The sequence below is a fragment of the Planococcus citri genome, chromosome 4 (assembly GCF_950023065.1).
Source record: "Planococcus citri chromosome 4, ihPlaCitr1.1, whole genome shotgun sequence".
NCBI lineage: Eukaryota > Metazoa > Arthropoda > Insecta > Hemiptera > Pseudococcidae > Planococcus > Planococcus citri.
The window spans coordinates 62,759,788-62,772,617 of NC_088680.1; the positions used below are offsets into that span (position 1 = coordinate 62,759,788).

At 37.0% G+C, this 12,830-nt stretch overlaps 1 protein-coding gene across 1 annotated transcript; it reads right to left on the reverse strand.

The window, feature by feature from the left end:
• Positions 1–540: 540 nt before the first annotated feature.
• LOC135843578 (uncharacterized) lies at positions 541–11,907 on the reverse strand. Its single transcript, XM_065361508.1, has 2 exons — positions 11,679–11,907; positions 541–1,768 (listed from the first exon to the last, which is right to left on the reverse strand). Exons 1-2 carry the CDS (start codon positions 11,697–11,699, stop codon positions 995–997), a joined length of 795 nt encoding a protein of 264 aa, XP_065217580.1. The 5' UTR covers positions 11,700–11,907; the 3' UTR covers positions 541–994.
• Between the last annotated feature and the right edge of the window lie 923 nt (positions 11,908–12,830).

Genomic DNA, 12,830 nt, shown 5'->3' on the forward strand with positions numbered 1-12,830 from the left:
TGGTTTCAAGAATCTACTGGAGGCTCCAGAAATACTCAAAACTGCTCAAAACCGTTTCCAATCGGTTTGGCAGGTCGAAAACAGGATATATCCCAAATTTCAGATTTTCAAGTCGATTTGGTAAAATTTTTGATTTTTTTCCTCAATTTTGGCTTGAAATTTGATTTTCAAAAATTCACCAAAAATCGAAAAGTACATTTCACCACTTGAAATCGTGGCTGGTGATAAATTTTTGCATGCTTTTTCAATCTAGCTTTGTCCAATTCAGAAAATTTTGTGCAAGTTGTACACTGGAAAGAAAAATCTGCAAATTTCGGCTGACCTGTCAATCAAAATTGCCACCCTTTTGTTAGTAAGACCAACTTTTTTTTTTGGCAAGTTTGCATTAAAATGTCCCCTAGGATGTCCACTTGAAGAAAAAGTTGTGCCAGAGGATCGATGGTGGGGGCATTGTCATATGCTGGACTATTCGTTTTCTTTTTTTTTCTTAAATAAGACTCCGCAATATTTTTAAAAAATAAAAAAAAAGCGAACAATAACTATTTGTACACAAAAAAATCATTCAGTTTATTGATCCTAAATTTTCAAACAGGTGCCTAATTTAATTAAACCACATCGACAGAGAAAATAGTAATAAATTAAATTTAAGCTACGATTATTCGAAATTAACTATACAGATCATTATCAAAAAATAAAGTATACTTAGTCCACATTTTAATTAACCATAACCACTACGTATCTGATTAGGGATGTATTATAAAATATTTACCCAGGCAATATAAATTACATTTTATAGGCACTAGGTATAGGTACCTAGTTACCTAATACCTACATCACATTATGCATATTAATTAGCATTATTTAATTACATAATTAATTCCATACACGCGAAACACAATCGTACCCCATCAGATTTTCGTGTAATTCGTCCATGTTTTTTGCACTTTTATAAACCTTTAATCACCATTACCTAGGTCATCATCATCACGAATCTCTAAACATATTGAACCGATATCACACTAGGTGGAACACTGGAGAAAAACCCGGTCACTTTGTTGAAAATGCTTTTGACAATCTTGGCACCAATCCTGGTGACATTTCGAATACCTTGTCTGGCACTTACACTGCACATTTTCGTGCTATTCCACCAACTGGAAAAACGATTCGCACCTTTGCTCCAAATCAATGAAACTTTACCCTTTACTCGCGAGGTTAAAGATACGTGAGGTTTTCTCGTTACTTGGGTCATATTGGACTCGTTCGATTTGTTCGCTAATCCTTGATAATAATGAAGCATATCTTTCAAAAAGGTTTCCGTGTCTATTTCGCTACTATTGTAAATATGCGTTTGGTTTTGCTCGTCAGGTACCAGGGTGTCGTTTCCGTGCAAATGATGCTGGTATTTTAGGAAGGCTGCCGTCAGTTTGAACATTTTCCAGAACATTTCTTCTTCGAGGCCTACATCGGCGTAATTCGACGTTTCGTTCAAGATGTGATGGAAGTAGAGTTTTAATAGGGATCGGTACGTATCGGACATGTTCTCGTCGTCGTTTGGATCGAAAATAAATTTATCGTAAGGGCCGGGTTCGTAGGTTAGATTAATCGGTGGCGGTGTTCCGTTGAATAAACGTTCCATTAGTTCGTCGTATCGGTGATCGTCTTCGGGTGGGTTTTCGTCCAATGGAGAGTCCAAGAAGAAACTACCCTCGGGTGATTTTTCGTCATAGTGTTGTCCGTTTGAAAGGTGGGAGCAGATGAGGAATAGGATCTGGAAATAAAAATGGATAAAACAATTACCTATATTTAAATCAAAAATTGGCAAATTTCGAATAGTAATTGGTCACTGGGTAGTTCTTCAAGAGGTAGAAAATTTTTAGACTAGACTTCATATAAAATTGAGAAAGCATTCAAAGACACCATTAATCAAAATTTCAGCTGCTGAGATTCATTTTTTGATTTTTCAAGAATTTTTGACAATTCAAGTTTGGTTTATTTACCATAAAAAAAATCTGAATTTGATCAACTTGAGATAGAAATCTGAATTTGCCTTCTAGCTCATATTTTACTTCCGCAGAATCGATCAGTAGTGATGTAGTGATTCTGAACCATTCTGAAGCCTTCAGAAAAATTTTGGATTATCATAACTTTGGAAAAATTAGCATAGAAAGGGTCAAAATAAAATTTTACACTCGCAAACAAAAATTGACTCTTTGTGACTTCTCAGATGGACTTTGACACTTGTTTCTGTCGGTTTTATTTTTTTGAAGGTTAAAAATTCAAAAATCTGAAGAAGGTTCAAATAGTACAAAAGTACAGAAAGAAGGGAGAGAAAAGTGGATTGATCGAAAAAAGGAATGTGGGTTGATTGAGCACCCCCCCCCCCCCATAAAAAATCCATTTTGGGGCAAAAATCACCTCCACCCATTCAAATGATGGCTGAAGTAGGCTCAACTGTAAATCTAACGTCGAAATTTTGAAACAATTTAGGTACACAAATAGAATCTATGTTTTGTCTATAATTATTTTGAGTAGAAACCAACATTTTTCATTCAAAAAACATTGAATTATAAATTTTCTTCCGAAAAGGCGTTTTTTGGCCTTTGTTGCCGAAAAGAAGTTGAATGGAGGGGGGATTTTCGGGTGTAAAATTCATTTAGAAGTACCCCAAGTATCCATTTAGGGAAGCTTACTAATTTCATAAAAATTTAATTATGAATTTTCATGAGAAATTGACCGTTTTTGGGGGGAGGGGGTTCATCCCACTACCAAATTGATGGATTTATTGAAAAATAATTAGATACCTTCTCTGTTACTAGCCTTAAAATCCAGGAAAAAAAATAAAATAATGTAATAAAATAATGCTTTCAAAAAATTTTCAATTTCTGCTTTGGAAATCTTCCAGATAACCCCCCCCCCCTCCTCCGGAAGAAACATATTTTCAACTTCTGGGTCAAGATTCGTCTAATAAATTGGCATACGTATTGTTTCCTACGAGAGGCCTCCATTGCTTCGACAAATATAAATTCGAACTGTTTGAAAGCAGCCTTCCAATAACATGAAAAAAATTCAAAAATATTTTCCAAAATTTTTGATTTTTCTTCAGAGTCGTCGTGGTTCCTTGTCCTTTACAGGACATTGGAAATCGTATTTTTGTGGTACCCTAACAGGGCGAGGCGAATGCCTATTGCCACTGCGATTATTCTGGGGAATCGACATTGTTTCGAGCTTCCACTAGTAGTTTCCCGTTGCTTTCTAGTGACATCTACACAAGCACCTTGGAGCCAGCCGGGTAGTTTAGAGACCCTGAGCTCCTCAGTGTTGACCTCTATAGACGCTCGAACCAGTTTCAGCTTTTTGATTCTGCTAACAGATGGCGTTGGTAGACCAGGAATGTTTTTTATTGAGAGAAAATTTTGGTCGATTTTTCTCAAGACTGGAAGGGAATTTTTTCTTGAAAAAAAAGGTAGGTACCTACTTACCTATTTGGAAGAATTCTGACGCAGATATTGAAAATATTGGGGGGGGGGATGTCATCAACTTGAAAACTACCAGCTACCTTTGGCAGCAAAATTTTCAAATTGAACAAAGCTAGATCGAGTGAGCATGAAAAAAAAAACTCCACAAACCCAAATTTTTGGAGATAAAGTTCAGATTAGATTTTTGGTGAATTGTTGAATTGAATACTTATCAATGGGTCAAAAAAGCGAAAAAAAAATATTAAATTTTCATCCAATTGAACTAGAAAGCTGAAATTTGGTACGTATCCTATTTTCAATGCTCCAAATTGATTGAAAATTGTTTCGAGTCGTTTTGAATGAGCAATTCTGGAGCGTTCTGAAGATTCCCGGAGAGTTTAGATTTCCATAAAATCTCAGTCAATGAAGTTGGAAAGCTGAAATTCACTTCACGCTCCAATTTCCAGTGGCTTTCAAACCATTTAAGTTTTCTGAGAATGAGAAATAACGTGTTTTGAACCGGTAGAAACTGAATTTTAAAACGTAGTGTGCATTTGATCAATAAACCACCAACAAACGTCAATCACGTTCTCAAAGGGAAAGTCGATTAAATGATTATCTATGTAGAAAATTAAATACCAGAAATGTCGTCGAAAGCTCCAGAACATTCTAAGAATCGCCCACAATTTCGATTCAGCAGCATGTTGAAAATATGGTATGAAGTAAATTTCAGATTTACAAATTAATATGGGTAAAATTTTGTGGAAATTTCAACTTCCAAAAATGTGCTGGAAGCTCCAGAACTGCTCGAACTGCTAAAAATCATTTCCAATCGTGAAATCTAAAACCCTTGCATCCCCCTTGGTTATGTAAAATTTATTGAAACACATTGGAAGGACTCAACAAAAACATCTCAAGCCCTTGCCTCCCCCTTGGAATCTCAAACCCTTGCTTCCCCCTTGGTTATGTAGAATCTCAAACCCTTGACTCCCCCTTGGTTATGTAAAATTTTTCAACACACATTACAGCAGCTAAACAAAAAAATTTCAAACCCATACCTCCCCTTTGGTTATGGAGAATCTCAAACCCTTGCCTCCCCCTTGGTTATGTAAAATCTCAAACCTTCGCCTCCCCTTTGGTTGTGTAGAATCTCAAACCCTTGCTTCCCCCTTGGTTATGTAGAATCTCAAACCCTTGCCTCCCCCTTGGTTATGTAGAATCTCAAACCCTTGCCTCCCCCTTGGTTATGTAGAATCTCAAACCCTTGCTTCCCCCTTTGTTATGTAAAATCTCAAACCCAATCTTCCCCCTTGGTTATGTGAAATCTAAAACCCTTCCATCCACCTTGGTTATGTAAAATTTTTCAAACCACAATATAACGACTCAACAAAACATTCTCAAACCCAACCTTCCCCCTTTGGTTATGTAAAATCTCAAACCCTGGCCTCCCCCTTGAGTATGTAAAATTGTTTGAACCACATTAGAACGACTCAACAAAAAAATTTCAAAGCCTTGCCTCCCCTTTGGTTATGTAGAATCTCAAACCCTTGCCTCCCCCTTGGTTATGTAAAATCTCAAACCTTTGCCTCCCCTTTGGTTATGTAAAATCTCAAACCCTTGCCTCCCCCTTGGTTATGTAGAATCTCAAACCCTTGCCTCCCCCTTGGTTATGTAGAATCTCAAACCCTTGCTTCCCCCTTTGTTATGTAAAATCTCAAACCCAATCTTCCCCCTTGGTTATGTGAAATCTAAAACCCTTCCATCCCCCTTGGTTATGTAAAATTTTTCAAACCACAATATAACGACTCAACAAAATATTCTCAAACCCAACCTTCCCCCTTTGGTTATGTAAAATCTCAAACCCTGGCCTCCCCCTTGAGTATGTAAAATTTTTTGAACCACATTAGAACGACTCAACAAAAAAATTTCAAACCCTTGCCTCCCCTTTGGTTATGTAGAATCTCAAACCCTTGCCTCCCCCTTGGTTATGTAAAATCTCAAATCTTTGCCTCCCCTTTGGTTGTGTAGAATCTCAAACCCTTGCTTCCCCCTTGGTTATGTAAAATCTCAAACCCTTGCCTCCCCCTTGGTTATGTAGAATCTCAAACCCTTGCCTCCCCCTTGGTTATGTAAAATCTCAAACCATTGACTACCCCTTGGTTATGTAAAATTTTTCAAACATCATTAGAATGACTCAACAAAATACTCTCAAACCCAAACTTTCCCCTTTCGTTATGTAAAATATCAAACCCTTGCCTCCCCCTTGGGTATGTAAAATTTTTTGAAACACATTAGAAGGACTCAACAAAAAAATCTCAAAACCTTGCTCCCTCTTGGTTATGTAGAATCTCAAACCCTTGCCTCCCCCTTGGTTATGTAGAATCTCAAACCCTTGCCTCTCCCTTGGTTATGTATAATTTTCCAACACACATTAGAACACCTGAACAAAAAAATTTCAAACCCTGGCCTCCCCCTTGGTTATGTAGAATCTCAAACTCTTGCTTCCCCCTTGGTTATGTAAAATCTCAAACCCAATCCTCTCCCTTGGTTATGTGAAATCTAAAACCCTTGCCTCCCCCTTGGTTATGTAGAATCTCAAACCCGTGCCTCTCCCTTGGTTATGTATAATTTTCCAACACACATTAGAACACCTAAACAAAAAAATTTCGAACTCTTGCCTCCCCTTTGGTTATGTAGAATCTCAAACCCTTGCCTCCCCCTTTGGTTATGTAGAATCTCAAACCTTTCCCAGTTGGGTGAAAATCTGCTCTTACGCAACATAAAAACATGGGCAGGAGATTTAACACTTCACGCCAATGCCTTTTCTGCCCATAAATCGGCGCGTATTTTATTTACGCGTAAAAATCTGCCATTGATCAATATTCTTAAAAAAATGTTTGGCACTAGCGAGGATCGAACTTGGGTCCCTGGATCTGTAAGCGGACTCCTTGCTACCTACTCCACCAGGGAACTTGGTTGAACAGAACAAATATTTATATACTAACCTATAACACACGCGCAAAATACCACATTTACGCGCGTTTTTCAGCAAATACAGAATTAAATACGCTACGAAATATTTGCGTAGTGTATTTTTTGGCTTGTTTTTTCAACGTGCAAAAATACGCCACATAATTTAGAAGCGTAGCTTCAGCAAATACAGAATTAAATACGCTACGAAATATTTGCATAGCGTATTTTTTGGCTTGTTTTTTCAACGTGCAAAAATACGCCACATAATTTAGAAGCGTAGCGGCTTTAAGCGATAAAAATACGCTACAAAATATTCTTGTGGCGTGTTTATCAGCAGAAATTTTATTCTGCTGTGCACAACCTAAAAAGTCGCTTCAAATTACGCCCGTGAATTGAAGGGCGGTCTTGAAAACTGTAAAATCTGCTGCATGGCAGCAGTTTAAAGTCGCGTTGAAATATAAAACGCAAATTAAACTGCTCTTTACCGCGTATTTATTGGCAGAAGAGCAGATTTTCACCCAACTGGGTTGCCACCCTTTGGTTATGTAGAATCTCAAACCCCTGACTCCCCCTTGTTGATGTAAAATTTTTCAACAAACATTAGAACAGCTAAACAAAAAAATTTCAAACCCTTGCCTCCCCTTTGGTTATGTCGAATCTCAAACCCTTGCCTCCACCTTGGTTATGTAAAATCTCAAACCCTTGCCTCACCCTTGGTTATGTAAAATCTCAAACTCTTGCCTCGGCCTTGGTTATGTAAAATCTCAAACCCTTGCCTCCCCCTTAGTTATGTAGAATCTCAAACCCTTGCTTCCCCCTTGGTTATGTAGAATCTCAAACCCTGGCTTCCCCCTTGGTTGTGTAAAATCTCAACCCTTGCTTCCCCCTTGGTTATGTGAAATCTAAAACCCTTCCCTCCCCCTTGGTTATGTAAAATTTTTCAAACCACATTATAATGACTCAACAAAATATTCTCAAACCCAACCTTCCCCTTTTGGTTATGTAAAATCTCAAACCTTGCCCTCCCCCTTGGGTATGTAAAATTTTTTGAACCACATTAGAACAACTCCACAAAAGAATCTCAAACCCTTGCCTCCCCTTGGTTATGTAAAATCTCAAACCCTCGCCTCCCCCTTGGTTATGTAGAATCTCAAACCCTTGCTTCCCCCTTGGTTATGTAAAATCTCAAACCCTTGCCTCACCCTTGGTTATCTAAAATCTCAATTCCTTGCCTCACCCTTGGTTATGTAGAATCTCAAACCCTTGCCTCCCTCTTGGTTATGAAGAATCTCAAACCCTTGCTTCCCCCTTGGTTGTGTAAAATCTCAAACCCAATCTTCCCCCTTGGTTATGTAAAATCTCAAACCCTTGCCTCCCCCTTGGTTATGTAGAATATCAAACCCTTGCTTCCGCCTTGGTTATGTGAAATCTAAAACCCTTCCCTCCCCCTTGGTTAGGTAAAATTTTTCAAACCACATTATAACGACTCAACAAAATATTCTCAAACCCAACCCTCCCCCTTTGGTTATGTAAAATCTCAAACCCTTGCCTCACCCTTGGTTATGTAAAATCTCAAACCCTTGCCACCCCTTGGTTATGTAGAATCTCAAACCCTTGCTTCCCCCTTGGTTATGTAAAATCCCAAACCCTTGCCTCTCCCTTGGTTATGTAAAATCTCAAACCCTTGCCTCCCTCTTGGTTATGTAGAATCTCAAACCCTTGCTTCCCCCTTGGTTATGTAAAATCTCAAACCCAATCTTCCCCCTTGGTTATGTAGAATATCAAACCCTTGCTTCCCCCTTGGTTATGTGAAATCTAAAACCCTTCCCTCCCCCTTGGTTATGTAGAATCTCAAACCCTTGCTTCCCCCTTGGTTATGTAAAATCTCAAACCCAATCTTCCCCCTTGGTTATGTAGAATCTCAAACCCTTGCTTCCCCCCTTGGTTATGTAAAATCTCAACCCTTGCTTCCCCCTTGGTTATGTGAAATCTAAAACCCTTCCCTCCCCCTTGGTTATGTAAAATTTTTCAAACCACATTATAACGACTCAACAAAATATTCTCAAACCCAACCTTCCCCCTTTGGTTATGTAAAATCTCAAACCTTGTCCTCCCCCTTGGGTATGTAAAATTTTTTGAACCACATTAGAACGACTCAACAAAAAAATCTCAAAACTTTGCCACCTCCGTGGTTATGTGAAATCTCAAACCCTTGCCTCCCCCTTGGTTATGTAAAATTTTTGAAACACACATTAGAACAACTAAACAAAAAAATTTCAAACCCTTGCCTCCCCTTTGGTTATGTAGAATCTCAAACCCTTGCCTCCCCCTTGGTTATGTAGAATCTCAAGCCCTTGCCTCCCCCTTGGTTATGTAGAATCTCAAACCCTTGCTTCCCCCATGGTTATGTAAAATCTCAAACCCTTGCCTCTCCCTTGGTTATGTAAAATCTCAAACCCTTGCCTCCCTCTTGGTTATGTAGAATCTCAAAACCCTTCCCTCCCCCTTGGTTATGTAAAATTTTTCAAACCACATTATAACGACTCAACAAAATATTCTCAAACCCAACCTTCCCCCTTTGGTTACCTATGTAAAATCTCAAACCCTTGCCTCACCGTTGGTTATGTAAAATCTCAAACCCTTGCCTCCCCCTTGGTTATGTAGAATCTCAAACCCTAGCTTCCCCCTTGGTTATGTAAAATCTCAAACCCAATCTTCCCCCTTGGTTATGTAGAATCTCAAACCCTTGCTTCCCCCCTTGGTTATGTAAAATCTCAACCCTTGCTTCCCCCTTGGTTATGTGAAATCTAAAACCCTTCCCTCCCCCTTGGTTATGTAAAATTTTTCAAACCACATTATAACGACTCAACAAAATATTCTCAAACCCAACCTTCCCCCTTTGGTTATGTAAAATCTCAAACCTTGCCCTCCCCCTTGGGTATGTAAAATTTTTTGAACCACGTTAGAACGACTCAACAAAAAAATCCCAAAACCTTGCCACCTCCGTGGTTATGTCAAATCTCAAACCCTTGCCTCCCCCTTGGTTATGTAGAATCTCAAACCCTTGCTTCCCCCTTGGTTATGTAAAATCTCAAACCCAATCTTCCCCCTTGGTTATGTGAAATGTAAAACCCTCGCCTCCCCCTTGGTTATGTAGAATCTCAAACCCTTGCCGCCAATCGATTTTGGGGATGTAGATTTGAAAATAGAGCGCATATCACATTTCAGCTTTCTAGTTCAATTGAATAAGTAAGATTTTTGACTTTTTTTTTTTTTTTTTTTTGCTTCAGATATATACAAGTAGTTAGACTCAAAGATTAGATTTCCAAAAATTCATCAATAAGTTAAAATTAAATTTTTTCTACCTCAAATTGCCAGAATAATTTCCAAACCGGACAATGCCTGGTGTGAATGAGAATACAAAATTGCAGGTGCTAATTTACATTTTTGGTGAATTTTTGGAAGTGGAGAGGGGGTGGGACTTTATCTACTTAATTGAGCTAAAATGCTAAAATTTGGTGTAATAGGTCCCTAATATCTTTCATCCTTCAAATCGGTTGAAAGTTCTTTTGAGTAATTTTCAGGATGTTTTGGAGCCTTCAGCAGTTTTTTAAAAAAGTTCCAATTTCCACAAAATTTCAACCAATCAAGTTAGAAAATCGAAACTAACTCTATGCCCCATTTTCAACATGTTGAAACGATTGGAGTGGTTTTTTAGGCTCTTTTAAAATTATAAATAAAGAAATCACAGAAGAATTACTCGTACCTACTTGGTTTTGAACCAGCAGAAACTGATTTTGGAAAAATAACGTATAATTGGGCAAATAAGTCGCTAATCAGGTAAGCATCAATAAAGTTTACACAAGCTGTAGGTAATTATGGACAAATTTTGGGGGATTTTTTTTGAAAATTGGAATTCTAAAAATGTCACTGAAGGCTACAGGACCTTCTAAAATTATTTAAAATCTGCTCGAGGTTCCTTGAACTAAAACAAATAAAATTATTTCCAATCTATCGGGGAAAAGGACTCGAAAATAAAGAACTTTCTAACTCAAGTAGGAGAGATTTTGATATTTTGTCTTTTTTTTTTTTTTTTTAGCTCCAGTTCGATTTTAAAAAATTTACCAAAAATCGAAGAATCATCTTCGAAGTTCCTAGAATTTTGGCTTTTTGGCTGGTGGGGTTATCTTTGTACGTATGTTCTTACTTCTTTCGATCATAGCATGATTCGAGTTCAGGAATTTTTCAGCTGGTTTGACTATTTGGGATTCCTTTTTCGTAATTATATATTTTTTTTCAACTTTGAAGGCTTCTCAGCTTTCAGATTCGAGTTCAGAGATTTTTCAGCTGGTTTAGGATAGCTTTCTCGTATAAGTTCATCTTTTTTTGTTTTTTTTTTCAATTTTGAATGCTTCTCAACTTTTAATTGAAATGCTGAAATTTTCAGATTTCTTTAATATGAAAACTAATTACTTCAGGGGATGAAGCCATAAGAAATTTTAGAATTTTTTTTCAGAAGTAGGTGGAGCCTGTAAATAAGTAAATGGATCACATTTCAATTTTCAAAAATTCATCAGAAATTGAAAATTTCTAAAATTAGTAAAATTTGGCCTGATGATGTTTGTACTTTTGGACGCTGATTCGATCTATTTTCGTTTAGTTCAGTTCAAAAAATGTTATGTGAGTTTAGATACCTACTTAAGGTACCTACCTATTTAGGACTGATTCCAAAATAAATTCATTGCAAAAATATGAAAAGTCAAGTCAAATTTTTAAAATTGATTTCCAAAATTATCAAAAAAATTTAGCAGGTTCAAAAATCATATTCATGAGGTAGAATCAAAGGGCGAATGTTTAAATTTCATGACCTAGCAAACTCTCTTGATTTTTTAGCCAATGTGGACTTCAATTCAGCACTGAAAATAATCTCAAAAACAAAATTGATAAGCATGTAGGTAGTAGGTACCCCATCTTTTTTTTTATATTCGAATACTTCAATCAGGAGTACGATAGATCAAATAATTCACATTCTAGAATACTCGATTCAAAGTCTCGACCATTCGATTCCTAATTTTTCCAACCTAATAAAATACATGACCTGTTCAATCCTATATTTTGCAAGAAATACAATAATCAAAATTTGGTATTTCCAATGGTAGAAAGCATAAAATAAAGTTGTCCAAATGCATACCTAAACCTATTTTTTAAAGTTAGAAGAATCTTAATTAATTCAAATGAATTTTTACTTACAGGGAGGACAAGGATTTTCATTTTATCAATTCAACAAGACGCAGTATACCTATAAACTTGTATTACGAGTGAATTAAAAATATGTACATTATATTATCATCTTGCAAATTATGTTTTTAGAAACATCGCGATGTTTGAAATAGGTTAAATGGTCTTACAAATGCCATTACAGTTCATGAGAATTCATATGTAACCTACACATAGAAAAAGTAATGATGTTTTCTCGACTATACGTTTTCGAAATCTTTGCCAGATAATCAGAGTCGATAAAAGTACCAACTATCTTTGATTATTTCACTAGAAATCTTATCAATATACCTCAACTCATAATATTAATAAACAAGACAGAGCGAATTGATCGACTACCTAATTCAATTTCGAGAATATTTCCCTGCTGGGAAGTTCTCAATGGGTGAGCAGGAGCAAGATAGGATCGTTATCAATGAGAACATGCAATATTGCGAAATCCAAAATACACACAGCAGACCATCAACCATTAGATACCAGAAGATAGATATTTTAGCAAAATGAATTCATAACGATATTACTTTCACTGGTATATAGTATGGTATCTAATTACTAGGGTTATAATTACACATTGATATATTCACTAGGTGGTGGATTAAAATGAAAATTCTCATCCTTTATGCGGGTAGGTAGTTCAACGTGCAACGATAACCAGTACTTTTGAATGAGAAAAAACTCTAGAAACGATGATCGACAGGTTAGTTAGGCATGTCTTTAGTCTACAGATAATTGTAAAAACATCGAGTTAATCTCCATGAAATTTTATCTCAGCTTGATAAATTTATCACAACTTCCACTTCGAACTACTGACGACGTAGCAGGTACCTATTACAAGGAATTCTATACAAAATAATTCTTAAATAATAATCATATCCTCGTATATACTTAAAGCTACAGCGTGTGCCATGTGCCTCATACATGATATTGAGGTATTCATCTCTCCTTTATACACTCTCCGAATACGTCATCGCAGCATCACGTTGTATAAACCAGTACCATACACAACAAGATGGAAATTTGGGGCAGATTTCAGTCTCGATCGAATTGTTTATACGGTCGTTCGTCGTCGGCGTCGAGAGTCGAGACGTTGAGGAACAAGACGGTGAGCACCTTCATCTTTATAGG